Source organism: Coturnix japonica, chromosome 1, assembly GCF_001577835.2.
Source record: "Coturnix japonica isolate 7356 chromosome 1, Coturnix japonica 2.1, whole genome shotgun sequence".
Lineage (NCBI taxonomy): Eukaryota > Metazoa > Chordata > Aves > Galliformes > Phasianidae > Coturnix > Coturnix japonica.
Genome location: NC_029516.1, coordinates 69,301,234 through 69,327,169, shown reverse-complemented (window position 1 = coordinate 69,327,169; position 25,936 = coordinate 69,301,234). Strand labels below are relative to the sequence as shown.

The 25,936-nt window shown below is 54.1% G+C and overlaps 3 protein-coding genes across 12 annotated transcripts; 1 reads left to right on the top strand and 2 right to left on the bottom strand.

Moving 5' to 3' along the window:
- The first annotated feature begins 2,104 nt into the window (after positions 1-2,104).
- IFFO1 (intermediate filament family orphan 1) lies at positions 2,105-18,123 on the top strand. 10 transcript variants are annotated; one of them, XR_004308587.1, is made up of 11 exons: positions 2,108-2,895; positions 5,932-5,992; positions 6,077-6,172; positions 6,301-6,441; positions 6,888-6,896; positions 7,344-7,528; positions 8,408-8,528; positions 9,120-9,215; positions 9,389-9,519; positions 9,747-15,867; positions 16,755-18,123. XR_004308587.1 is itself a non-coding variant. In XM_015873382.2 (10 exons), the coding sequence occupies exons 1-10, from the start codon at positions 2,180-2,182 to the stop codon at positions 9,847-9,849; spliced, it is 1,632 nt and encodes a 543-aa protein (XP_015728868.1). In that variant the 5' UTR covers positions 2,105-2,179; the 3' UTR covers positions 9,850-16,168. The 10 variants fall into 10 exon arrangements, 9 of the variants coding, with proteins under 9 accessions (XP_015728868.1, XP_015728850.1, XP_015728841.1 ...); XM_015873382.2 differs by lacking the exon at positions 16,755-18,123 and having other exon boundaries at positions 2,105-2,895; positions 7,368-7,528; positions 9,123-9,215; positions 9,747-16,168; XM_015873364.2 differs by lacking the exon at positions 16,755-18,123 and having other exon boundaries at positions 2,105-2,895; positions 8,408-8,516; positions 9,123-9,215; positions 9,747-16,168.
- On the bottom strand, positions 18,002-21,858 carry GAPDH (glyceraldehyde-3-phosphate dehydrogenase). Its single transcript, XM_015873412.2, has 12 exons — positions 21,735-21,858; positions 21,322-21,362; positions 20,608-20,707; positions 20,288-20,394; positions 20,113-20,203; positions 19,890-20,005; positions 19,707-19,788; positions 19,386-19,537; positions 19,194-19,272; positions 18,899-18,982; positions 18,657-18,754; positions 18,002-18,308 (listed from the first exon to the last, which is right to left on the bottom strand). The coding sequence occupies exons 2-12, from the start codon at positions 21,342-21,344 to the stop codon at positions 18,239-18,241; spliced, it is 1,002 nt and encodes a 333-aa protein (XP_015728898.1). The 5' UTR covers positions 21,345-21,362; positions 21,735-21,858; the 3' UTR covers positions 18,002-18,238.
- Positions 21,859-22,610: 752 nt separating this feature from the next.
- Positions 22,611-25,119, bottom strand: LOC107318972 (C-type natriuretic peptide 2-like). Its single transcript, XM_032446962.1, has 2 exons — positions 23,911-25,119; positions 22,611-23,634 (listed from the first exon to the last, which is right to left on the bottom strand). Exons 1-2 carry the CDS (start codon positions 23,926-23,928, stop codon positions 23,374-23,376), a joined length of 279 nt encoding a protein of 92 aa, XP_032302853.1. The 5' UTR covers positions 23,929-25,119; the 3' UTR covers positions 22,611-23,373.
- Between the last annotated feature and the right edge of the window lie 817 nt (positions 25,120-25,936).

Here is a 25,936-nt window from a genome sequence, read left to right as displayed (position 1 = left end):
GGAACTAGATGGGCTTAAGGTTCCTTCCAATCCAAGCCAGTTTGTGATCCTATGAAGGGCACTGCCTGTCCTGGCAGTGCTGCTAACCTGTTCTGATGTGTTGCTGTGTGCTGTGGTCCCTACACCTGCATGTAGCATCCTGGCTTAACAGGCCCTCTGTCTTGATAACCCCAGTGGCAGGGGTAGAAAGTGCTTGGTTTGGATCCCAGCATAACAGAGAATCTCCAAGTCATGTCAGGTTCCTCTGAAAGATGGGAATAGCTGCTGTCTTCATCAAGTTCCAACCCCCCTGCCACAGAACTCAGAAACTGAACTGAGGGTTGGAAACAGAGCTGAAGAATAAACACGCTGTCATAAAATAAAAGCTGAGCGGGAGAAACTGGTGCAATGTGTCTCAGTATCTATTCCACTGCGCTGCGTGCAAATCATACCAGGTGGCATTTAACAGCTTGAAGAGGAAAGAAGAAATACAAAGTAAAAGAGTAAACCATTCTGTGACACGGCTGACACATGCTGTGAAGTTATTTAGGCTATAATCGAGGCCAGAAGCTGCAAAACAAGCCTGGAAAATGGAAGAGGTGAGCTGGCGTGTGACCACCAGTGTGACAGGAGCAGAGTCATACCTCTTGTAAGATCTTAAATTAAGCAGAAATGCAGCGCTGCTCTGCAGCTTCCTGTGGCAAAACAAGGACAACAGACTTCTGGGGAGGAGGCTGGGAACAACACTGAAGAAGTAATGGAAACAGGAGAGAATTAAGAGCAAAATAGGCTGCTGCTGCTGCTGGCGGTGATGTGTGCTGCAGAGCTGGGGAGGGGCAGGCTCCATCCAGAGGAAGGGACTGAAATACTGCACTGCGTGTTTCAGAAATACAGGTACAAACTGTAGGTCCCAGAGCACTAGATCTCATTGTATATAACTTCACAGATGCATGCCCTGGTAGGGGCTGAATCCAGAACTATTTCAATGCCTCCCCATTTGCACCCAGATCTGAGCAGCTATCTCTGGGCTGCTGGCTTTGCTGGTATGATTGGTGCCCATCCTTTAGGAAAGCCATGGAGCCGATCCGAATAACTGCGTGATGGATTTCATCTACAAAGTGCCAGCGCAGGAGGATGCATTAGCTGGTTAAAGGCTCTGTGAGCTGGGAGAACGGGAGCATCTCAAATGGGTAGTGAAAGTTAAAGCAAGGCAGGACACATGACTTCAGTATGTGATTATCCACCAGGGGAATCCACCTCGATTTGCCTATGATGGATTACAGCAGAGCACTGATCTCTTTTTATCATGCTGTTAGCAACTACAGACACAGTCACCCATCAGCACTTGGGTAAGCAACAGAAATTTGCACTGACTTTTGCGCTGGGTCAGAAAATGCAGTGGTACTCCCTTAGAATCCTTGGGTGTAAGAGAAACATCAGCCTATCTGGGAATAAGTGCCTATTCTCACATTGGCTCCGGCTGTAAGAGGAGCCCTGCACACGCAGGCAGCTGGGGGCTGGCAGCAGAGATCAGTCCTGTGAGAAGGAGCATTAAAAGAAGCAGATAAAGGGACACAAGAAGCAGTCACACCATCGGTGCCTCTGGGGCTGCCAGCTGGGCCTGGCTGCTCTAGCGTATTCAAGCACTGAGCAGTGCACGTTCCTCCTCCTCCCGCTGCTATTGGGATAAGGGTAAGGCACCATCACCCGAGCTCTGACCTAGGGCTGGGGGAAGACTGCAGAAAACCTGAGGAGGGCTCAGACAGCGGGTATTACTAATGCCGCTTCGTAAGCAACAAGGAGGTCACAAGACAGCGCATTTCAGAGCCCGGCCGCCTCGTCACGACCTCCCTTACCCCCGCGGGGCGGCAACTTCCTGCGTGTGAATGGGGGGCTCCAGCAGCCGCTTTAGGGGCAGCCCCTGGAGCCGCCTCCCCCGGGCCGGTTCGTAGTAGTGCGATCAGCATCATCCTCCCGGCCCGGTGCCGCCCCGCATCCCATCCGCAGCGGAAGCCGCGCCCCCGCCGCCGGGCCCGTCCCCCGCCGCCGCCGAGCACCACGGCCCGCTCGGAGCCGGGTAGACCGTGCCGACCTAGTCGAGCCGCATAGGCAGCGACCCCTAGCCGCCGCCGCCGCCGAGCCCCGATTGGCGCCGGCGGCCCCGGCTCCCCCCTCGGCCCGCGCCCGTCCCGCCGCAGCCATGAACCCGCTGTTCGGCCCCAATCTCTTCTTACTGCCGCAGGAGCAGCAGGGGCTGCCCGGCTCCGAGCCGCCCGTCCCGCGGCCCGCGGAGCCCTTCGCGGCTGAGCGCGGCCCCCCGCCGCCGCCGCCGCCCTCGGCCGTGGCCGGCCCGTTCCCCGCTCCGCCCGCCGCCATGGCCCTCCGCAACGACCTGGGCTCCAACATCAGCGTGCTGAAGACGCTGAACCTGAGGTTCCGCTGCTTCCTGGCCAAGGTCCACGAGCTGGAGCGGCGCAACCGGCAGCTGGAGAAGCAGCTGCAGCAGGCGCTGGAGGAGGGCGGCCGGGCCCGCGGTCCCCCGCGCCGCGACCAGGCGGTGCAGACCGGCCTGCTGGGGCCCATCCGCCCGCTGGGGCTGGCGCTGGCCGCCGGTCGCCCCGCCGCTCTGTGCGGGCCCGGCCGCCCGTTAAGCTCCCCGGGCTGCCACCCCGGCGCCCCCGCCCAGGCGCCGCCCTTCTCGGCCAACTCCCGCTTCATGCCCGGCACCATCTGGTCCTTCTCGCAGGCCCGCAGGCTGGGCCCCGGACCGGAGACCACGTTGGTGCAGGGGCCGGGGGTGTCGTGGATCCATCCGGACGGGGTGGGCGTGCAGATCGACACCATCACCCCCGAGATCCGCGCCCTCTACAACGTGCTGGCCAAGGTGAAGAGGGAGCGCGACGAATATAAGCGCAGGTGAGCGGGGGGCCGGGTGGGGAAGAGCTGGCAGTGGAACGCTTTTCCAAGCGGGGGCTCAGTGTGAAGCAATATCAGGATGCAGGGAGCCAGGGGTCTGAACGGGAGGGCATCTGGAAGAGTTTGGGAAGGAGGAGCAGCTGGTAAGTAGGTGAGGAAGGTGAGGGTGCCGTGGCAAGGAAGCAGGTTGGGTCTGGGTGCCAGGATGTGTGTGCAGATGTGCTGTCTGAAGAGCAGCACGCAGGATGGGACCAGACAGCAACTGGGGCAGTGCGAGTGGGTTGCTGGCTGCTGACCGACTTGGGATGAGGAGAGACCACTCTGTGATGCTGTAGGACACTCGTAAAGTACACTGTTAAGAAGTATATTACTGCCCTGTGCCTTGGAGCTGTGAGATCTGGAGCCAAAATCAGGGCTCGGTACCCAATATGACACCTTGCATTTCTGGCTTGGTAACGCTGGGTAGATGCTCCTGCTGCACAGCTTGTGCTTTGAAGCACCAAGTGAGACATACGAGAAGGGAACTGACATCTCATTTTTTTCCTAATTGATACAGCTTTTCTGTGCACCTCAGGGCTTTTCACTGAGAGGGGGTTGGGTTCCTTCCGCAGGGCAAGACAGCTCTTCTTTCGCAGTGTTTTTAGATCAGATAGCAGGGAGTTAGTGCCATGTCAGGGCAACCTGAGCAGGGAGTGAGGCCACCTTTTGGGAGGGGAAAAGCAGAGTGCTCTGAAGAAGGGAAGGGAGGTAGCGGTCAGATACCCAGCTGGGATGTCAGCACCTCTTGTGTTTGTGAGCTGCGGGGCCTGGGGTGCCTGGCTGCAGTTTGCTAAACTGAACCCCAGAGAGTGGGTCGTGGTGCAGCCTGCTGGCTGGGGACAGGCACTGAGGAAGGCCACGGGCCAATGTTATTTGGGGGGGGGAATCTATTTTTGGACAGTGTTACTAAGGGCAGGAGAAAGCAGACCCCACCCCCAGACCCCCTCCTACATGGGGTCCCAAATGGGGGATGGCAGAGGAGGATCCCGTTTCCGTGCTGTCCCCGCACTGTAGGCCAGCCCTGACGTCCCCCTTGCTGTGTGAGAGCAGAGGTGGCTCTGGCGAGGGAACTTGTCACGTCCTCAGCTTTGGTGGCTTGAGGTCAGCGGGGGGTGGCTGGCTCTGCCTGCTGCTGGAACGTGCTCTCTGCCCTCTACCTCTGGGCACAGTGGTGGCATGGGAGGGACAGGCATCCCTGTGGTGATGGGGTATGGTGACGGCAAGCTGGGGCCAAACAGCAAAGCTTTGGTCCAGGTGGCAGCAGCGTGGCACACTGCTGGCTGCTCCAGGCTGGGCGCAGTGATGCAGCTGGGTTATAATTAGGAGTGGTGCATTGCAGGATGGAGTAGGGAAACGGAGCCAGGCAGGAGATGAGCCTGAGAGAGTGAGGTTAGTAAGGGATGGACATCCCTTAATGTGCATATTTGTCTCTTACGGTCTGAACCCTTCTCACTTTCTGCTGTGAAATCAGCATTTATATGATCTCTAGTGGTCTTTCATGGCATGAATTCTCCCAGAGCTTTGGCAGATTGGGCAGTGCAGTGGCCAGAGGAAGGTGGAGACCAATGGAGCAAGTAAGCTCCGTGCTGAAAGATGCTAACAATGTTTTTCAGTGGTGGAATGCATCATCTCCCCAGGGACAGAGGCCTTTTTAGAGAGGTTCCCATATAAGGAAAATCCCACCTTTTAACTTTCCCCTTCCCTCTCTCTGTCTTTTTCTTCTCACAGAGGGATGCAGAACCCTTTTGCTTCTCCCCTCTGTAGCTGTGGGATGAAACCCACAGTGATAGGACTGCACGCTTTTTCCTTGTCTGAATAAGGAGAAGCTTTGCCAGCTGTAAGAGCTTAAAAATGCCTAATTCAGGACTCTCCAAATCGTGACATCATCTTCATACTCTAAGATGATGAGAGTGAGGGCATGAAGTTTTGCATGTCCTTGTACAGCGTTAAAAGCTGGGGTCAGTGCTGCTTGCAAGCGTTAAGCAGAAACTAGAGATCCCAGCACAGGCATGGTCTGGCTCTTGTTGCTTTTCCAGGTGAATTTGATTACATCAGAGAAATCCTGCTATTCCAAAGAGCCTTGGAGCAGCACCGCAGCGGCCCTGCAGTGTCCTGCACTGTGTGGAACAGCCATGTGCACGGAGCACATACCAGCCCTTTTGCTCTCTGTGATCATCATTTAGCGAATGGCTGTGCAGCTGGTGGCCTCCCAGCTAAACAGGGGCTGGGCCAACACTGCAGCATAACCCAGGGTGATGAGCTCATGGCTAAGAAATATGGTGTGGCCCACTACGGGGTGATGTATCTGGACAGCAGACGCACAGACGGACTATCATGGGCTTGGTGCAGAACTGTGTAGCCTAATGCAGCACCCACCATCCAGCCCGATCCATCTGTGGGCTAATGTGCTGTAAGCTGCCATACAGAGGCATGATCTGCAAAATTCCTTGCAGGACAAGGCATTTTTTATTCTAACCTTCACATTAAAGTACAGCAAGGTCGTGTAACACGATATGAGATAGAGTTCTGTGCTTCTGGGCAACCTGAACTGCTCAAATACGGTATAGATGGGTGCTGTTGTATGCATAGAAACCCAAAGCTCATTCCTACGTGTTATGGCTGAACATAACCCAAGACCATGGGGCTGTGGGCGGCCAAAGCAGCTGGTGGGCTGCAGTGCATGCAGAACAGCTGCTGCACAGGGCCTGTGTTGGTGTCCCCAGCTCGCCCTGCCACAAAGCAGGGAGCCATGGCTGTCCCTAAGCGAGGTCGGTGGTGAGCATTGTGGGGCTGGGTGTGTGACCAGGAGGACTGATGTGTGTTTAGCAGTTGTCGTCAACTGGAAACAAATGGTAATATATTCCTGGGCACGTTCTGCCTTCTGTCTCGCTGCCATCCTTGCCCCCTCTGGGATTGCTGCAGAGGGAGCAGCTGCAGGTCTGTTCTCTCCAGCAGCCTATGGCACGAGATCTAAGCAGTGCTTTCTTTTCTCCCTAGATGGGAAGAGGAGTACACAGTTCGTGTCCAGCTTCAGGACCGAGTCACAGAGCTGCAGGAGGTGAGCACCCCCCACCCCCTTGCCCTGCTTCCCTGCTGCCCTTTGCTGGGGCTAATGTGTGCCCCTCCTTTTGCCCTGGGGCAGGAAGCCCAGGAGGCTGAAGCATGCCAGGAGGAACTGGCCATGAAGGTGGAACAACTCAAGGCAGAGCTTGTTGTCTTCAAGGGACTGATGAGCAATGTGAGTCCATAGTGCTGGGAGGCAATTATTTTACCAAAGGAGCATGGGGGCTCTGATGCCATTTGCCTTGCCTAATCCTCCTCCTTTGTCCCCTTTCCGTGGTGCTGTGCTGGTCACTGTGGGTTCAGAACATCACAGAGCTGGACACCAAGATCCAGGAGAAGGCCATGAAGGTAGACATGGACATCTGCCGGCGCATTGACATCACTGCCAAGCTATGTGATGTGGCACAGCAGCGGAACTGCGAGGACATGATCAAGATGTTTCAGGTGAGATGCGCCTGTCCCAGGCTCAGCAGCCAGATCTGGGGAGGAGAGTTCCCAAAGGAGGTAGAAGAGGCAGTAACGTAACCCCGCTAGGAGAGGCAGTTTATCACCTGCCCTGTGCTCTTTGTGGTCCCTTGCTCTCTGTCTCCTCTCGGATGATGCGCTTTGGAAGCATCAGGTGAAAAGGCACAGAGCAGAAAGCTCCAAGTGTTGCTTTGGGCATCAAGTCCCCTCAGCCTCTTGCTGGTGTGTAGTATTGGGCCCTGGGATGCCACAGCGATAGGGCAGCAGCTGCAGGAGGGAGACAAGTGGCTCCAGTGTCTGTCTCTAACTCCATCTCTCTCCTTCCCCTTCCCCTCTCCGTCATTTTCTCTGTCGCTCTTATCTGTCTCTGTCTCTTTCCTCTTTCTGAATGTTGCCGCATTTCTGTCTTTCTTTATTTCCAACAGAAGCAATTGGTTAGTTTCATTCAGTTGAGAAACTGTACAAATTATAAGCTTTCTGTGAGGCTGGACTGTAAATATTGGCATACTTCACTTGTTTTAGATCGTCTCTTTTTTCCTGTCTGTGTTTCCCTCTGTCTCTGGTCTGGGGTGGTGGGTGATTTGAGTTCTTCTGCAATAAAACCCCATTGTTTTTCTCATCAGATTCATAGACTCCATCTTTAGTTGCTTAGTTTTAATTTTAGAAAATGCTAAAACCATATTTTATCCATTGCTCCATCTTTAACCTGATCATAATAAGCCCGTCTCTCTCTCTCTCTCTCTCTCTCTCTCTCGCTTTTCTTTCTTCCTTCCTTCTTTTCTTTCTCTCATTCCCCATCTGTCTGTCCCCTGCCATTCCTTCTCCCTCCATCTCCTCTCAACTGCCTACTCCTGACCTCGGACCCGGCCTCGTTTCTGTAGTCTCTGCACTTGTCTCCCGTTAAGGTCCCAGCCTCGATGGGGCGGAAGCGGGAGCGGAAGCAGGTCAGCGATGAAGACACTTCACTGTCAGAGAGCGATGCCTCCAGAAAGCCTGATGAGGAAGAAGAGGATGAGACCACAGCCATGAGTATCAATGAGGAAATGCAAAGGATGCTGAACCAGCTGTGAGTGTGGCCTGGCCTCACTTCAGCTCCATACCTCCTCAAGGAGCCCAGTGCAGTGCTGAGCTCCAGCTCTGCTGCACAAGGGGATGCATGGCCAGCCTGGCTGCAGGCTGTAGCTTTGTTCTGTAAGCTGTAAAATGGTGCCACATCTGTGGGCCGTGCTCCTGAGCAGGCCTTCTGATGGTGTGGGTCATTCTGGCTTTCTCAACCCCACCAGGCACCGGCCTCCTCGTTTTCCCTGGGTGCGCAGGCTGGTGGATGGGGAGAAGGGGATTGGAGCAGTCTGCTTCTTTTCCATTCTGGGTGATGCTGAGGTGGGAGCTCCTCTCCTTCAGGGCTGCTCTTTATGCCCTGTGCTCTGTGGCTACGCCAAGGAGGGGCTGACCAGGACCTGATCCCTCCGTGGCCATGGGAAGGATGCTGCTTTGATGTTTGAATGCTGTCTGTAGCCCTGCCCTCCTGTCCTGGGGTATTCCCAGCCTGCTCCCCACCCCATGGCCTCCCAGGGACAGCAGTGATGATGTATTTTCCCAGAGGGCTTGTATCTGTTCCACTGTGCTCTCGCTTCCATGGTAATGCCCTCCCAGGTGGCATGTGTTACTGAGAGCAGTGCTGAGCTATCTTCCCTCTGCCATGTCCCTGTTCTCACCACTGCTTCTGGATTTTGTGAGTCACTACTTCAGTTTTGGTCTTCTGACCATAAAGCTGGCCCCTTCCCTACCAGCTGCTGGATTGGGGCATGTCTGAGCTCACCCAGGATCAGACATTTGAGAGCTGTAGCCCTGCCTGCAAGCCAGGGCAAGGTCTTTGGCAGTGCTCTGCCTGTTCTCATGGCAAGCTTTTCTGCACTGCTCTGACATGATGTCCTCTTGCCCCTAGGAGGGAATATGATTTTGAAGATGACTGTGACAGCCTCACGTGGGAGGAAACAGAAGAGACACTGCTTCTCTGGGAGGACTTCTCTGGATACGCCATTGCAGCTGCAGAGGTGCAGGGGGAGGTAACAGTGGAGCCACGCTCTCTCTGGTTTCAGCCTGGGGCTTGCACTTGCTGTTTGGGGTGCTCAGTTCTTCTTGAGCCGTGAGAGGTGTTTGTTCAGTGGCTGAGCTTCAGAGTCCCTTCCTCCCTCATGGGGCCATTTTCATGTGTTTCACAGACCCAGCTGGTTCTTCAGGCCACACTGGGCTCTCATGGCCCTTACCCACTGCTGGGGCAGCAACTCTGCCCAAACTGAGGCCAGAGTATGACCAAAATCTCTGCTGTCTTCACCTTTGGACCTTGTTGGTCCTCTGGGGACGTGTGCTTGGACACAGTCCATGTGCAGGATATTAGGTTTTCTCTCTGAAGTTATTGTTTTGTTTTTTTTTCCTGGGATTTTTCTGGGCTGAAGTGCTTGCTGTACAGTATGGCACTTCTCAGATCTCTCTACTTCGTCTTTGCAGGGCTGACTCATGTCTGTCACCTGGCCATACTGCTCGTGAGCTTTTTCCTCTTTATTCAGTGCTGCCAGTTCTCTCTCTGATTTGTCTCTTTCCTCTATCCACATCTTGGGTACCTCTCTGGCTCTAAATGTGCTGTCTGCTCTCCTCAGCAGCAGGATGACAGCTTGGAGAAGGTGATCAAAGACACAGAGTCATTGTTCAAGAGCCGCGAGAAGGAATACCAGGAAACCATTGACCAAATAGAGGTACACGGAGGAAGGGTGGGAAACGGGAGAGCGGGTCCCTGAAGGAGGGAGACACCAACTGCTAGTGCAGTTGCTTGCTTAGCAGTGAGATGGCAGCCTCAGGTCTAGCTGTGCCCACTGCTCTGCATTGCGGTGTGCTTTAGGCTCATGTCTGCATTGCTTTCCTTCGGCAGCTGGAGCTGGCCACAGCCAAGAATGATATGAACCGGCACCTGCACGAGTACATGGAGATGTGCAGCATGAAGCGAGGTCTGGATGTGCAGATGGAGACTTGCCGACGGCTCATCACCCAGTCTGGGGACAGGTGAGTTTGGATGGCCAAGGTTCCTTTGTGCTGAGCAGGGGACTGGAGCCAGTGTAGTAGTGAGTGGGAGCTGAAGCAGCATTCCCTGTCTTACTGTAGTGTGGGGAGGAGACAGATCACAGACCTCACAGGGCGGGTATTTTAGCTTCTCCTTACCCCACCCACCAGATGTGCTTGGTCCTTCCCCTCAGCAGTACCATGACCACTGCCTTTATCCTTCTCTACAGGAAATCTCCTGCCTTCACCCCAGCCTCCACCAGCGAGTCAGCCCCCAATGAGGAGAGTGAGGAGTCAGATCGTGATCCCCCCAGCGATGCTTCCATCAGATAATGAGGGGAGGCCCTGTTCCCTCAGCCCCTCACTCCTGGCTGAGAGGTGTTTGAGCTGCTGCTGGGAGAGACTGTCAGGGACGTGGAGCCGCTGGTAAACATTTGTTGCCCAGGCTCACCCCCAACTTGGGGCATCTGGCAGACCCCCTGCTACCAGGTGTCTTGCAAATGGCTAGGTAAACCTGTCTGGGCTGCTCACCTCCAGCCCCTTCTGTTCCTCTCCCCTGCTTTGGTTTAACCATGGTTCAGGCAGGATGGTCCCAAACTTGCCATGGCAGTGTTCTCCAGGGGCTGTCCATAGGTCCTCCAAACACACCTCCAGACTCTGTCCTGGCATATCTGACCTACCCCTGGCCTTCCTCGCGCCATGCAGAAGCTGAACTCAAGCTGTACCTCCCTGCAAACTGGACCTGACTCTGGTGCCAACTGGACCGAGCCTGGGGCTCTTCCCACCCTTGCTGCTCCCCAGGCACTGGGGTGGCCCTGGAGCTGCGCCAGGCCCCACTACTCTCTCCTCCTTTGGAGCAGGGACCGAGTCCCGCTCACCATGCACTTTGCTTTGCTGCACGTCAGCAGCACATTTGTTACGGAGACCAGGAATCATTAAACGGGACAGATGCCTTTTCTACAGCTCCTACAGGTGTGGGCTCTCACTGGGCTGCAGCAGGTGCTGGGCTGTACTGCTGGAAGCAGGGCACCTCTGCCCATCCCCACACCAGGCCCGCTTCAGCGTGGTCTTCCTAGGGTGCTCCATCCCTCAGAAGGTGCTGGCGGCGAGATCCCTCTTCTGGCAGCTACAAGCCCTCAAAGGGCTGCATGTAATGCTGGTACTGTGTGGGCCAGGCTCTAGGCTAAAAATAAATGTGAACCCAATCATTTTATCTGCACTGACGCTACGGCACTTTCCTCTAATGTATCTGCATCCCTTCACTGCAGGCCAGCATCCTCACTCCAGCTTTCTCCTGCTTTGCATTTAAAAACATAAAAAAGCAAAACCCAACTGCACAAAGATGTTAGTTCACAGGCTGAGATTAGTTGATGGGAGAATGACTGAGCAGTGCTGAGATATTGGGATGGTTTCAGTTCCTAGAGGAAACTAAGCTGAACGTGGTTTGTGCCTAGCAGACCTTCCTGTCTAAGAGCTTGGTTTCTGCCAGTTCAGCTTTTTGCCAAGGTGTCCAGAACATCTCCTTTACTCATCCTCAGTTCTAAATCCGACTGGGCATTACCACAATATCCTTTTCCTACCATCTCTTGTAGTGTTTACCTGTGTGGGCCTTGCCCTTCCCCCTTGTTATTGGGATCTTTGGGTCCAATAGGGTGGCAGAGGTGTCCTGCAGAGAGACTGTTTTGTATGGCTATCTGCAGACCAGCAGACCTGGGCTGCACAGCAAAGGCAGGTGAAGCTCCAGAGAAAAACACTTGTTGCAAAAGGTCCTGAATCAAAGGTAAAAGTAGATCACAGTAGAAGCTTTTTGGATCACTTGTAAGATTAGGTAGATAAAATGTGGGCTGCAGGATGCAACAATTTACCTTGCAAGATTGGTCTGTGTAATTAACTGCTGCTGTGCTACACAAGCAGAGCACCTGCACATCTGTGTGTTGTGATGCATTTAAGCAGGGTGAGGTCCTCTGTATGTGCTTGCAAGACACACTTCAGCACATGTTGGTGTTTCAGTATAGGTGGACTGTCTGGTTAGATGTACCTTTCTGGGTTGTCTCTATTTCCTTTGAATTTTGCTTTCTAGAAGAACAAAAAATAGAGCAAGTGTTTTCATCTCGTACTTTTTTCTTTTGAGTGATGTTTTCTCACACTCAGTAGCTCAGGGATCACTGCCTGAAGGCTCTTTTGCTTTATATAAATCCCTTTCCCAAATGTTTCTTTGCAGCATTTTCTGCCCTTTTTCTGCTGTGGAGATCTCTGTCTGGCTGGAGAAATCTGTCTCTCCCCATGCGTAATCCATGGCATGCATATCTTGGCTTCTGATCTGTCTGTGCTGCTTAAGGAAACCACAGGACTGTAGAGTATGTATGCTGAAAGATTTCAAGCATGAAGTGCAGATGGACCAACGTCTGTCTCTAGGAATCATTGCTCAGATGATCACCTGGTGCTGTCAGACACCTGTGTGCCAGGGCACGTGGGGATCCCTGTCCCACACTAGGACTATCCTGGACCTGGCAGATAAGTTGATGAAGTGAATACTGGGGGAGCAGCTCAGCTGCTCTTTAGGACTCACCTGGGAACATGTTGCTGCTGAGCCTAGTCTGCAGCAGACCTTGGAAAGCAGGGGACAAAATCCTGCTGTACAATCCATGCATTAGTGTAAACGTTTATTGCCCAAGCGCAGTCCAAGCAGGATGTGTCTTGATGAATGCAGTTCTACAGCACAAGGTATTTGGCAGTCCCTCTGTCAGTATCCATCTCAGGACCCTGCAGATGTGACCGCTGTCTGGTCAGCTGTGTGACTGCCTGTTGACCATCCTTCTTGGAGGCTCATCTCTGAACTTATGTTGAGGTCCTGTATCTGAGTATGTAGGCAGGCTGGTTCAGCTTACCTACACTGTAGAACTCCATGTTGGAGCAGCCTAGGAACATGCTGTGGCTTCTCCTTCTCCAACATTTGTACTACTGTGTGTAGCTGAGGACAGGCACAACGGTTTTTTTTTTGTCATCTCTGGGACAGGCACAAAAGCCCTCTCCCTTGGTGCAAGGACTGGGACATAGTTGTTTGTCAGCATCCTGCCTCCATCAGATGCCAGGCTACACTGTCAGTCTTTGGGCTGGAGCGAGAGGCAGTTCTCTGCCTTGGCTGCTGTACTGTATGAGGTCAGCTGCTTGGCAGGGGCCTTCGGCAGATGATGCCAGGCATTTTGCTGCAAGGCTGAAGTAAGTGCCTCCTGCTGAAGGTGTTTCTGATACTGTGGCATGCAGAGCAGCTTCTCTTCTTCCCTTTACTGTTTTGTCTGAAAGGGGGGAAACCTGGCTGCCAAGGTGGGCCCACTGAGAGGTCAGGGAGCATCACCCTTCTTGTGCCTCATTGCATGGATGTGGGATATTCTTACAGGCTCTAGAAAGGGTTCAGCCACTCAACCACTACGTAACCTGGATAATTTTTCCTGAGTTTTCTCCCTCCCGTTGTGTGTTCCTGAGTCCCATCCATTTTAGATTAGTCTCAGAAAAAAAATAATCTGATTTTGTCTATTCAGCTGCAGTCCTGCACCTCCCTGCCCAGCATCACTCTGAAGGATCTTTGTTCCTGCCCCACGTGAGCTTTGTGTGAGTTGGCTTTTTGCTACTTCAGGATTCCTTAGATGGACCTGAATGAGATGCTGACAACCGTCACTGAAGCAGCTTGTGATTCTCTGGTAACCTGTTCAGTATTCCATTTATCTTGTTTCTAAGCCAGGAGAATGGGAGCAATGAAAGCTGTACAGAAGCTTAGTCTTATTTCTAGATTCAAGCTAGGAGGCTGCCTTTCCTAAGTTTTATACCTCTGCTACAAAAGCTTGAAGGCCAGTCTCTTTCTGTGTCTATGTGGTGGTAGGTTATTTTCTAAGGAGAGATCTGTGAGCCAGCTCTGCAGAAGAGCAGAGAGTAAATGGCAGGCAACCTTTAAATTCCTGCTAAGTCGGCTGGGGTAGAACTGGACCAAAAGCTGAGACCCCTCCACCAGAGCTCTGGCTGTCAGTAGTTTTGTAATTTCCTGCTGCAGGTTCAAGTCACCATAAGAGCAGGCACGGGAGCTGCAAACTCATGCTGAGGTTTTCTACATGTGGAGGTCAGAATTAACACAGAATACAGCGGAGTGCTAGAAATGCATCTGTATGATACATGGATGGGCTCATGAAGCCAGCTGGCAAATTCTCATCTGGTGGGAATTAAAGCTAGCAAAAAATGGTAAGGCAGCAAGGAGGGCTGAAAGTATCTCAGTGTCATATGAAAAGGGAAATTATGTTGTCGTGGGAGCCTTTGGCTGGGATTACTGAGGAAGATGCTATGCCACAGGGAGCCTCTCATTAAGTTACAGATGATGGCATGTCCAAGTAAGGCAAGGATTTTAGATGGCTTTATGATAGATGAAGATTAACTTGGAATTGGTGGTTGCCTAAAGACAAAGGACTGACAAACAGATAAAGCCATTGACCAGGACAACAATATTGTAATACAGAAGTGTGTGATATTAGATAGCCTTTTCTTAGGAGATCCCCAAGGGGGGTGTTAGGAAAGTTATCTCAATGGGAGACCCAGTTGTCCAAAAAAGCAGTGAGAGAATAGCTTCCAGTAATATATTTCCCTGAGTAACTGGCCATGTGATGGTAGTACATCATAGAGAAAAATACTATGGGAAGCAGATTTAAAAAGACCTTAATAAAAAGGTGTGTGAAGGAAGGGGAATGTGGGGATGACCAAATAATTAAGATGTATAAAACATCGTTATGTGAGTGGCTGATGATCTCAAGTATCCATAGGTGGATGGCTAATGAGATTAACAAGTTGTTTTAGCTATGTCTAAAGGAAAATCAATCTCAGCAGTAATGTGAGCCACTTACTTGACTGCAAATTAGAAAAGAAAAAAAAAGACCTAAATGAAAGGGGAAAAAAAAAAAAAAAAAAGAAGTACTCATCAGCTGTGTCTGTTCTGTATTTGGAAAGAGCAGAATGTAGTCACGGGGGAATGATGAAGCACTTTCCAGACCATTAACAATCAGAGGATCCTTGACAGAACTCTTTCAGGAGGAGCACTCTCCATTTCCAGGCATGGGTGTCCTGCATTACTCTGCAGCTGTGAGCAGGCCGCAGTGCTGGGAGATGCTCAGGGCAATGGAAGGAATGATACTGGGAAAAAGTGCAGGCATTCTGTGTGGCATTGGTGCCTTCTGTCCTTGTTTGCATCAGATTTTGGAGCAGAGGGAGCAAAAGGTCCTTACTCTGATTCCAGGCTGAAGAAAACTGCTTTGAGAATGAAAAGTTCAGGCTGTTTAGTTCCTCAGAGCACGTGAGGGAAAATCATTGCTCATGAGGATGATGTAGATGGCTGTTTAAGCAGGCCGAGAAAGGTGTATGAGGAGATATGGAGGCTGGAGGCCGCATGCATCCTGTGAGACTTTTGGGTGTGCTCAGCGTCCAGCACCAGCACTCAGCCTGGTAACTAAAATCTAGAGACTGCAGACTGCCTTTGGAGGGTCTGGCCAGTCTGTTTGCCAAATCCAGTTGCTCTTCAGCACACAGCTTACCCTTACTGGCAGTCACGTTGATTAATTCATCCAAGGGTGCAAACAGATCTTGTAGGCGTGATTTCTTGCCTTGGAAGCGTTACAGATCCTCATCCAGTGACTTGGTGCCAACCAGGTGCTGACTGACTCTCTGTGCTGGCTTTCAGCTCTGCCACAGAGCTCAAACTGATGGTTAGTGCTGGTTTCTGAATTCCTTGGAGATCCTCTCTAAAATCTACGTCACATCTGTGAATTCCTACTCCTTGCCGTCAGGGCTGACATGCGTGATGAATTGCAAGAGTCATCATCCATTCTGTGCCCAGTGCTATCTGAGACTGACACGTGGCACTGACTGCTGCTCCTCATGGCATCCACAGGCCCACGAGTCCCAACATTCAGTCTGCAATGGTGTCTTTGCCTCACCTCTGTTGGGAAAAGAAATCTCCTATCTGGGAATACCCCTCCTGACAGAAGCATTGCTTTTACTTTTCTACTGTGGCCTTCTTCAGCTGATCCCCTTCTGTCTGAGATGCATTTGAAAAGGGTTTTAATACTACTACTTTTTTTGGTCACACTGTGTCCTAAAAACTTGCCTTCTTAGGCTCTTTGAAATTGAATTTGCTGCTGTTTATCAATTCTTCTCTTTTCGTTTGACTACAGCTACTGCTTTTTGAAGGCTGTCTGTGCAAGTCTCACGCAGTCAAGTATAACACGTTACTTATTGTTTCTTCTAGGAGATGTACATATAAATTGAAAGTAATTTCCTCGAGAAGATGACACTGCTATAGTAAGATAATACACCCAGGTAAGTAAGTTAGCTGTCCTGCAGCCAGAGGTTACATTCAGCTCACAGAACAAGCAACCACCTCTTTGTTTCTGTGGTGTATATGCAGTAAGACTACCAAAATGTGGGCAGGTTGGTCCTGCCGAGATGTCTGCTTTTGTGAGTGTCCGTGCGTGCAGTGCTGTTTGCATACTGTGACTTGGGGTCGTGAAGCTGTGCTTTGTGAAAGGCATCTGTTACGATGAACTCGGAACACTGTCACTGGAGGTGTTTGTCTTGTACAAATGTCCAATACATGCCTCGCAGTCTTTTCTCTCTCTGAGCCCTGTATCTTCCTTGCACAGACCTTTAGGAGTGATATGCTCAGCGACAGGTTTACTTTACAAGTAGTCAGTATGTGTGGATGTCCAACACTTTTATACCATGTTTGTGTGGTGGCTGTTTTGTTCCATTTTGCTGTGATGTTCCAGTAGCATTAGTTAGTCTGCACGTCTGTTCAAGATGGTTTTCACTACATAACGTCCTGCTTAAGGCTGAACTTTCACGCTGACATCTTGAGAAGGTCTGAAAACAACCCCGGCCATTTCTTAGGGGGCGATGCATGTATGGCAGCTGCTGGACACGGTGGCACGGCGATGGCACAACTCTCTGTCCGCCTTGCTGTGGTGCCACCTGCAGGCGCAGAGACTGGGTGCAAACTCGTCGGGACTCAGGGGAAGGTTCTGGGGGCTGATGGGGAGAGGAGGGGCACAGTATTTATTGTATTAATTTGCCCCCCACTCCCACAGCAATTTGATAGGGCTTTGTTGATGAGTTCACTGCATATTTTCAGGCAGCTGTAGACAGCTCAGGAAACATAAGGCTTCTTAGATGAAAAAGGTGATTCTTTAAAACGTTCCTGCTTGCAGGCATCTGGTGTTTCTGCTGCCTCTCAGCACTTCCCTATCATCGCGCAAGGATCTCGCTGGCAGGCACACAGCTATGCAGGCAGCGGCACACAGGACAGCCATTGAAAGCACCAAGCGCAGCAATTACAGCCAGGATGGGACCGACACAGGGCGCTTTGTTAGCCTGGCGGGGCTGTGGGCTGCCTGCTGCACTGCAGCATCCCACCTGCTCAGCACGACTGGCCCCGGCCAGCCCCAGAACAGCTGAAAGCTGAGGAACAGCTGCAGTTTCACTCCGAGTTACCTAAAGCTCCTATCAGGACATTTAGAGGACAAGGCAGGTATTGAGGCCATCCCGGAGCTTATGAGCTGTTCGTACTGTAAGTCCAGGGACAGGTTATGCAACCTATTTCCTCTAAGGAAAGCGACTCTGAGTCATCTCCCTCTAGCGCAGTGAACGTCTGGCTTTCACACAGCTCTACCGTCACAGATAAGCAGCTCCGTGCTTCTCACTTGTGCCTGGCCATGGGAGAGCCTGCAGCCTCAGTCCTTGCCCCAGGTCAGACTGTAAAAGCAGCCATCTCCAGTCAGCAGCTGCAACCTGCCTCCTGCAGAGCAGTGCAGCATCTCTGATGCAGCTCTCAGCCTCAGTGCTGATGAGAAAATAAAAGGAAGGGCCCCATGGCTTTGGTGGGAGTGAACTGCTTATCTACCCTACCACTCAGCAGCCAGGGTAGCTCCGTGCTTTTAGGGGGAGGTAATGCAGCTCCTGGCAGAGGGCTGATACTTGCAGAGATTTGCTGCTCAGGAGCTGCCACTGTGCTTAATTCTAGCTTCCAACACAGGGCCTGGGGCAGCCATTTCTTCCAGGCAGATTTATTTTCAGTTCACTTTGTTGCATCTCTAGTAAGGAAGAAGGAATTGAAAAACTCCTGGCTTTCATGCCCTTTTAACAAGTGAAAACGCAAGTCATCCTCAGCACTTTATTCTGCACACACCCATCAAACAGGAAAATCCAGAGAGCTGGAAGGTGGATGAAGAACATCTGCTCACCATTCCACCACACAGCACATCTTCCACTCAAAGCCCTCCACACCTTTTCGCTTAAGGGCAAGAGTCCTTCCCTTGCTGGCAGGCACAGCATAGCTCCATGCACAGCAGCCCTGCACTGGCTGGAGCTGCTGGCCCAGCAGTTACAGGCTGGCTGGGCTACCTTAAAGCATACATTCAATTCTTTTTTGCTTCCCAATGACACGCAAACAAAGCGCTTCAGATGGTGAACACTTTTATTGATGTAAGGTGGTACACATACAGATCAGTTTCTATCAGCCTCTCCCACCTCCCCCAGGCTGAGGAAGAATTTGGAGGAGGAGTGGGGGAGACAGAAGGGAACAGAACTGGCCTCTCACAGCAGGATGCAGAACTGAGTGGTGGTGAAGAGCGGGGGCTCCAACAAAGGGTCCTGCTTCCCTAGGCAGCAGGGGGGCTGTGTGCCTGTGCCTGGCTCACTCCTTGGATGCCATGTGGACCATCAAGTCCACAACACGGTTGCTGTATCCAAACTCGTTGTCATACCTGAGAAGGGAAACACAAGTGCAGTCAGCACTGATCCAGCTCCTCGTATCCCTCTTCATGTTACTGCTCTTCCAGCCTCAGCCCATATAACCAAGTGGCAAGGCTTCCCATCCAATCCTTATGAAGCAAACAGGCAGCATCCCATCTGCCCTCCATTACAGGAAGGCAGCTGCAGCCATTTCAGATACGAAGCCATCTCACTAGAGACCGTCACATGCTGAAGCCACCTGAACCCTGTGCTGCCATGCACTGCCAGATGGTGCTGACAAAATGAAACAGCACAGAACTGCACCAGAACTGCTCGTCTCTACCCTCCCAGTCTCCCCCACACCCCGAGGCTGAGCATACCAGGAAACAAGCTTGACGAAGTTGTCATTCAGTGCAATGCCAGCACCCGCATCAAAGGTGGAAGAATGGCTGTCACCATTGAAGTCACAGGAGACAACCTGGAACAGAGGAAGAACCGTCAAGCACTCTTCCACCCAATAAGATGGTAACAGCCTGAACCAGAAGCGTCAAAAACATCACCCCAGCAAGGCTGCCACCATCAGAACAATGAGGCAAGTGACACCTACGTAGCAACTATTTACCTGGTCCTCTGTGTATCCTAGGATGCCCTTCAAGGGCCCCTCAGCAGCAGCCTTCACTACCCTCTTGATGTCATCATATTTGGCCTAAAAAAAGGCAGAAGTAAAGATGGTCAGGTCAAATCTCATCTCTAAGTGTCAGCTACAGCCCAGACACTGGGAACTGCATAGCACTAGCCATGCACATTAGGTGCTATTTTCAGCAAAACCAAGATTTTTCTATTAAATAGATTGATGTTGAAGGAAGTAATTTTAGAGGCAGGCCTGAAGATTCTTCAGTCTTGTCCACAGCACTTACTGGTTTCTCCAGACGGCAGGTCAGGTCAACAACAGAGACATTGGGGGTTGGCACACGGAAAGCCATTCCAGTAAGCTTCCTGCAAGAGATATGTCAGCAAAGAACAGTGTAAGCATGTTCTACCACAAAAGTGTTTGAGCCAGCCACACACTGGCTCCTGCCCCCCATCAGACACAGAAAGAGGACGCTCACCCATTGAGCTCAGGGATGACCTTCCCCACAGCCTTAGCAGCCCCAGTGGATGCTGGGATGATGTTCTGGGCAGCACCTCTGCCATCCCTCCACAACTTCCCAGAGGGGCCGTCCACAGTCTTCTGTGTGGCTGTGATGGCGTGCACAGTGGTCTGTGGAAAGAAGGCCCAGAAGTAAGAAAGCAGTCACTTTCCCCAGAGAAAGCACCCCCAGCACTTCCTCCCAAGCCCAATGGAAGCACTGTGTGTGAATGCTTTTTTCCCCCACACATGGAGGACCTGGGGGCAGGGTATCTTACTGAGCATCAAGCTCCAGACCTACCATAAGACCCTCCACAATGCCAAAGTTGTCATGGATGACCTTGGCCAATGGTGCCAGACAGTTGGTGGTGCATGAAGCATTGCTGGGGGAGAAAGAAGGCACATCAGCCAAGTACAACACATGTATATACGTGCAACAAGACCCGAAGAAAATTCCAGGCCAGGGAGCATTCTTCTCCCTTACCTAACAATTTTCAGGGACTTATCATATTTCTCATGGTTGACACCCATCACGAACATGGGAGCATCAGCTGAGGGGGCTGAGATAATAACACGCTTAGCACCACCCTTCAGATGAGCCTGAAAAACAAAAAAGGAAAGATTAAATTACCCAGAACGGCCCAACAGTTGAGAAGGAATACAATCCTCAGAGCACCTTTTCCCATGGGCCACAGCAGCCTACATACCCCAGCCTTCTCCATGGTGGTGAAGACACCAGTGGACTCCACAACATACTCAGCACCAGCATCTCCCCACTTGATGTTGCTGGGGTCACGCCTGAGAGGGGACAAAACCATGGGAGTTACTCTGGAGGGCACTTACTTTCATTCTCTGGAGCAGCGAGAGAAGAAAGCTACTCACTCCTGGAAGATAGTGATGGCGTTCCCATTGATCACAAGTTTCCCGTTCTCAGCCTTGACAGTGCCCTTGAAGTGTCCGTGTGTAGAATCATATTTGAACATGTAAACCTAGCAGGGAGAGAAAAGAGAAGGGTCAGGCATCCTAGATGCAAAGCTCCCACTACAATACCAGCCATCTTGTCTAACTGCTGCTCTGTATTTTGCTCTGCCCAGCTTTGCATCACTACATCTCATTTCTCTCTTAACCTATGCCAGGTTTCCAAGGGGAGCCCCGCTGAAGGTGCACGCATCGCCCAGAGGGGGCACTGCAAGACAACTCACCATGTAGTTCAGATCGATGAAGGGATCATTGATAGCAACCACTTGGACTTTGCCAGAAAGGACAGCAGCCCTGGTGACCAGGCGGCCAATACGGCCAAATCTGGGGAGAAACAGAGAGGTGGGTGAGGAGGAGCACTGAGGAACATGCTTGGTAAGGCACGGCTGAGCCTATCTGCTACTTCCCCCCAGAGCATCTGTCAGTCGCTGCCTGAATGGAATCCAACAGCAGCGGCCAAAGGCCGAGGAGCCGTGGTTAAAGATTAAGAGCGACCCCCGGGCAGGGCACCCACACCACAAAGGTCAGGCGCTAAATTTACTGAGGGCCCCGGGGATCCGGTTACTCCTCGGTGCGGTGGGAGAAGGTCACGTTCCCGGGGCACGGCCGACACACGATCCACCGGGCGACCTTTCCTCGGGTACCCACTGCCCCGGGGAGCCCCATTAGTGCGGGCAGAGCCCCCGACGGGGCACGCGGGCAGCACCGGCGCTTCCGGGGTGACTCACCCCGACCGTGCGGGGAAGTGACTCAGCACCGCCCCACGGGGCCGTTACTCCCGGTTGGGGGTTGGAGGATGGGGGGGTCTCTCCGCGGCGCCGCGGGGCCCCCCGCCCTTCAGGCGACCTTGTCTCGTGTCGTCCTCCCCCCCCCCACGGGCACGTACATCCCCGCCCGCCCCGCCCGGCGCCTCCCGTCCCGGCTCCGCACTCACTCACCCGTTGACTCCGACTTTCACCATCTCTCCCTTATAGTGTACCTGCGGGGACACGCCAACGCTCAGACGTGCGGTACCGCACGCAGCCCGCCCGCCCCATAACACCCCCCCACCGCACGCACCGGGAGCCGCCCCCCCACCCGCCATCCCTCCCTCCCTCCATCCCCACCGAGCTGTGCCCCCCGCACCTCTCCCCCCACCCCCACCGCCTCCATCTTACGCCGCCCGCCCCCGCCTTTGTGCCCCGGGCACCACGCGGTCCTGCACAGCCCCCTCCCCCCGCCGCACTCCTCGCGGTCCGACGGCCCCGACCCTACGAGGGGCTCAAGCAGACGGGAGGGCGGCCGGCTGGGTGGGTGGGTGGGTAGGGGTGGGGGGAGCCGTTCCTCCGCCCCCGTGCCCCCCGCCCGTTACCTGCTCCTAGTCAACGGCCCCGGCGCGCAGTGAGAAGGTGGCGCAGTGCCGCTCCGCCGCCCTTTATAGACACGGCGGCAGCACCCCGCGCCCCGCCCCGCCGGGCCGGCACCGAATGGCAGCGCGAGGGCCGGGCCGGGGCTACGTGCACGCACGGTGCGGGTGAAGCGGCAGCCCCCCCCCCGCTTCTCTCCCCCTCCCCCCTCGCAACAAAGGGCGGCCGTTGGGTCGAGGGTGGGCTCGGGGGGTTGGGGCCGCACTGCGGGGCTTGTACGGAGTGGGGGTGCCCTTCGGATGGGGGGTGCAGACAAAGCCCCGCGTCGGTGTCCTCGGGTGAGGCTGCGGGGTGCGGCTGCAGCACGATGCGGTGCGGCGGGTGCGGGCTGCATTAATGGCAGCACGCACGGCCGAGAGAGCGCCGTGCTGCGAGCCCGCAGCCTGCCCGCTGCCATAATCAGCCCTCGCACGTGTTGGTCACGCAGCCCCGGGCTGCCGGGGTCCCGCACCCGCTGTCACACCGGCGCTCTCAGGCCGCGCTAATAAGGAACTGCAGCATCTCTTGCGCCGTGACAGCGGATATCCTCATATCCTCCCGCCGCCTCGAGCCGCCGCCGTCCCTCTCCCAGCCCGGCACGTCTGCGCCTGGCAGCCGGGCCCGGGGTGTGGGCAAGAAGCGGTTCTTACGTGTTACGGCTGGGGCTCGTGCGGCCCAAAGAGGGGCCGTGGGATGGAGCCGTGCTGGGTTTATAGCCTCCATCCCCTGCGATGGAGCGGGTGCTCGAAGCCGGATGCCCGGCGGGAGGAGGGGGCGTGCAGGGGTGAGGTGGGCCCCGGCTCCAGCGGTGGGGACGGAGGATGCCGGGGGGAGAGGGTCCGAGCGGGGGGTCACGCAGCTCCCGTAACCCAACGCTCCTTGTACGGCTGCCATTCCCGGAGCACCGAGGGGCAGCGGCTAAGTTTAGCCCCGGCTTGAGGTTACGACCTTTTCTTAAAGGCCAGGGGAGGCGGCGGTGCGGCCCGAAGGGGGCTGCGATCGCGGGGCCGGGGGAGCCCCCCGCACGTCGCGGGGTCAGGGCCGGCAGGGAGAGCGGAGGCCCCTTGTTTGCTCGGCAAACACGGCAGCGGCCGAGGGGCAGAGTGTGGCGGGACGGAACAACGCTGCGGCCCCGGGGCGCAGATCGATGGACCCGCCGCCCATCCTCCCCCCAGCGCCGGGCTCGGGCCCAGGCCGCGGACGCGCGTGCGGCCCGGCCCACCCGGAATGGCGGCGGCGCCCAAAATGGCCCCGCGCGTGGGGGCCGCGTTGCCGTGCGGAGCCGCGGGCTCTGCCGCCATCTCCCGGCGGACGCGGGCGGGGAGAGGCACGGGGAGGGTATCGCGGCCCGGCCGCCCTTCGGTGCCGCCAGCTCCGACACGAGGCTCCGCACAGCTCGGTTTAATTCGCGAGTCCCCCGCGCGCCGCCGCTCCTCGCCCTGCCCGCGGGGCTGCGGCCGCTGCTGCCCCAGCCTGTCCCGTCCCGAGCTGGGTCTCGTCCCGGGCCGGCTCTCCACACGGCCGCTCTCTGCCTGCCAACGAGCGAGCCGCTGCCCGCTGTGCCGGCCCCTCGCTGCTGCCCCCTTCACCTCCAGCTTCTCCGGGCTAACAGCCCAACCCGCTGAAGGCCCCGATGCGGTCCATTTTCAGCCCAAAACAGCCCCGGGGCGCGGCCTTCCAGGCCCAGTCTCCAGACAGAGCTCGCTTGCGATCGGCGAGGGCCTTGCGCCACAGCAGGGGCTGTGCGGCTCGGGCCCGAGGCAGGAGGAGCGGCTGCGGCTCGGAGCTGGAGCTGGAGCCCTCCTTCATGTCCTCATCAGCCGGCAGGGATTCGGAATCCGAGGGCAGCAGGCGGGAAAGGAGCACCTGAGAGAGGGATAAATGGAGATGGGCGAGGGTGTAATGTCTGTGCTCTTATATCCCGACCCACTGTCCCACTCTTCGTCCCTCAGGCTCGGGCAGGACGTGAAATGGTGCCTGTGAAAGCCCTCTGCCTGTGACCTTGCATCCACACCAAGGACACCGATGGCCCGCAGCTACTCTGCCTGAGGTGATTTTGCTGCCCAAAGAACAGGAAGGAGTGCTGTGGGCATTGCTGTCTCTATTCCTTGCCCTTCTGCTATTGAATAGTTCTCTCCATACCTGGAAAATAACAGTCATCGGCCCTTAGTCCTTTTGGTGCAGCTGAGTGCTGCTGTGTGCTCACGGTGTTTTGTCGTGTTTCTTTTTTTCACAGAGGAACTGTTAGCATAAAGCAGTCAACTATCAGAATGGGCCTAAGGAAGGCGGGCCCTTCATCTGCTGGGAAGTCTCCATAGTTTGTGTGCAGGCAGGCATGCTCTAATTTAATTACATGCCTCCATAGCCGCCAGCATCCTCCAGCGGCAGGGAGATGGGTCAGGAGGTGCCCTGGGGGCACAATGCTGCTGCCCATGGCGGCGGCCTGTGGTGGCTACTCCATGCCTGTGCATCACATGGATGCCTTTGTGCAATTTAGCTCCATCTTCTCCAGCAGTCAGTTAATGGAAGCAGACATGGGCATCTTCAGTGAAGAGTGAAAGTGTCTCCATGATGAGTCATAGCGGAATCAGTCCTGCGTTTCTAGTTCACATCCTAGCTCCTGCCTTGCAGCTTTCTTCTTGGACAGAGGAGCTGATATGAAGGCAGGGTGCCTCTGCACGCATTGAAGAGACCCACAGCCAGGAGCACTCAGAAGTCTGTTGCCTGGCCCCTACCTTGAAATGCTAGCACTCCTCAAGGAGCTGGCTTGTATAGACACAGCCTAGAGCTGAGGCTGTTGGACTGAAGGGGAGGGAGCAGCCCTTGGGAGCTGGGATGTTGGGTCACCTCACACCATGTTCAAACACGACCTCCCCAAACTGCCCCTGCCACTCCCAAAGCCTCCCGCAGCTCCATCCCATTCCCTCCTACCTGGAGCCTTTGTCCCGATGAGGACATCGCTTGTACGCTGGCAGAGAGCAGAACTAAGAGGAGGAAAAGCGAGCAGGGCCACGCTGGGAGCCCCAGCATCTTCTCTTTATTTGGGGGTTTATGGCAGGTGAGGCAAGATCTGTAGCCTCTGAGAGCCCTTCCCCTCTTTGCTTTTATAGTGTTGGTTGTGGTGGGCGCCTGCCCCCCAGCTCTGCTGCACAGCCCCCTGGAGCTCCTTAACCTTTCAGCCCTTTTGTCCATGGTGATATATTTCAGGGTGAGCTCAGTGAGACCCCTTCCTCTAAAGAATAGACACAAAAGTGTTTGCCGAGTGTCTGGGAAGACAAATGTAGGCCAAGCTGCTGCTGGCTGGGGCCTGGAGGTATCTATCTGGATCAGGGAGAGACTTCAAGACGCATCCAGAAACAGGGTGTCAGAGGCTGCAGTATGCAGTGCCACTGACATTCTCGTAGGCAGGGTGCTGTTAATGTTATCGCTTTAAGCACTGTGAGCATGAGCTGCAGCTCAGCTGGCGATTGTGTCACTGCTGGCCGCAGTGAGCTGTGGTGTTGTGGCAGTATAGGCTCTGTTTTTAGCACCTATGTTTTGATAAGCTGGTTGGCCAGGCGACACGGAGCTCCTGCTGCATTGGATGCACGGATTTCTATCTTAACTCTGGGATCTGTGGCAGTGGTAGGAGCATGGATCTAAGCACACATGGACACACAGCTTGCACACTGCTTGTCCTGACCCAATAGGAACCAGCACAGAGAAGCACTCTTCGAGGATGAACTTGTACTTTCTCAAGCTCAGGTGCACAATGGGAGTAGGACGGCGAGGAGCAGACTCCTGCCTCCTAAATCTTCAGGCTATTAGCTCCCCCCCTTTATTTACCCCTTCCATTTTACAGTAGTTTCTCACCAGCTGAACAATGCGATGAGGTCACTGTTTGAAACCAGAGTGCAGAAGTCAGTCTGGGTGTGAAGACAGAAACTAATCAGGAAAGTTTGCTGAGGGAGAGAAAGGGGAGACTGTACCCCATTGCAGGAGCAGTGGGGTGTGCAGGGGAAGTGTAATAATACCTTGATTTTATTCAGTATCATTGCATATTGCAATTGAGATGAAAGTTGACAGTGTTCTGGTCTATTATTTATCCTTTTGTTTTGTTTTGTTTTTAAAGAGGAAAACGAATCTTTTGCAGCAATAACAAAAGTCACAATTGAGATACTTGCCCTGT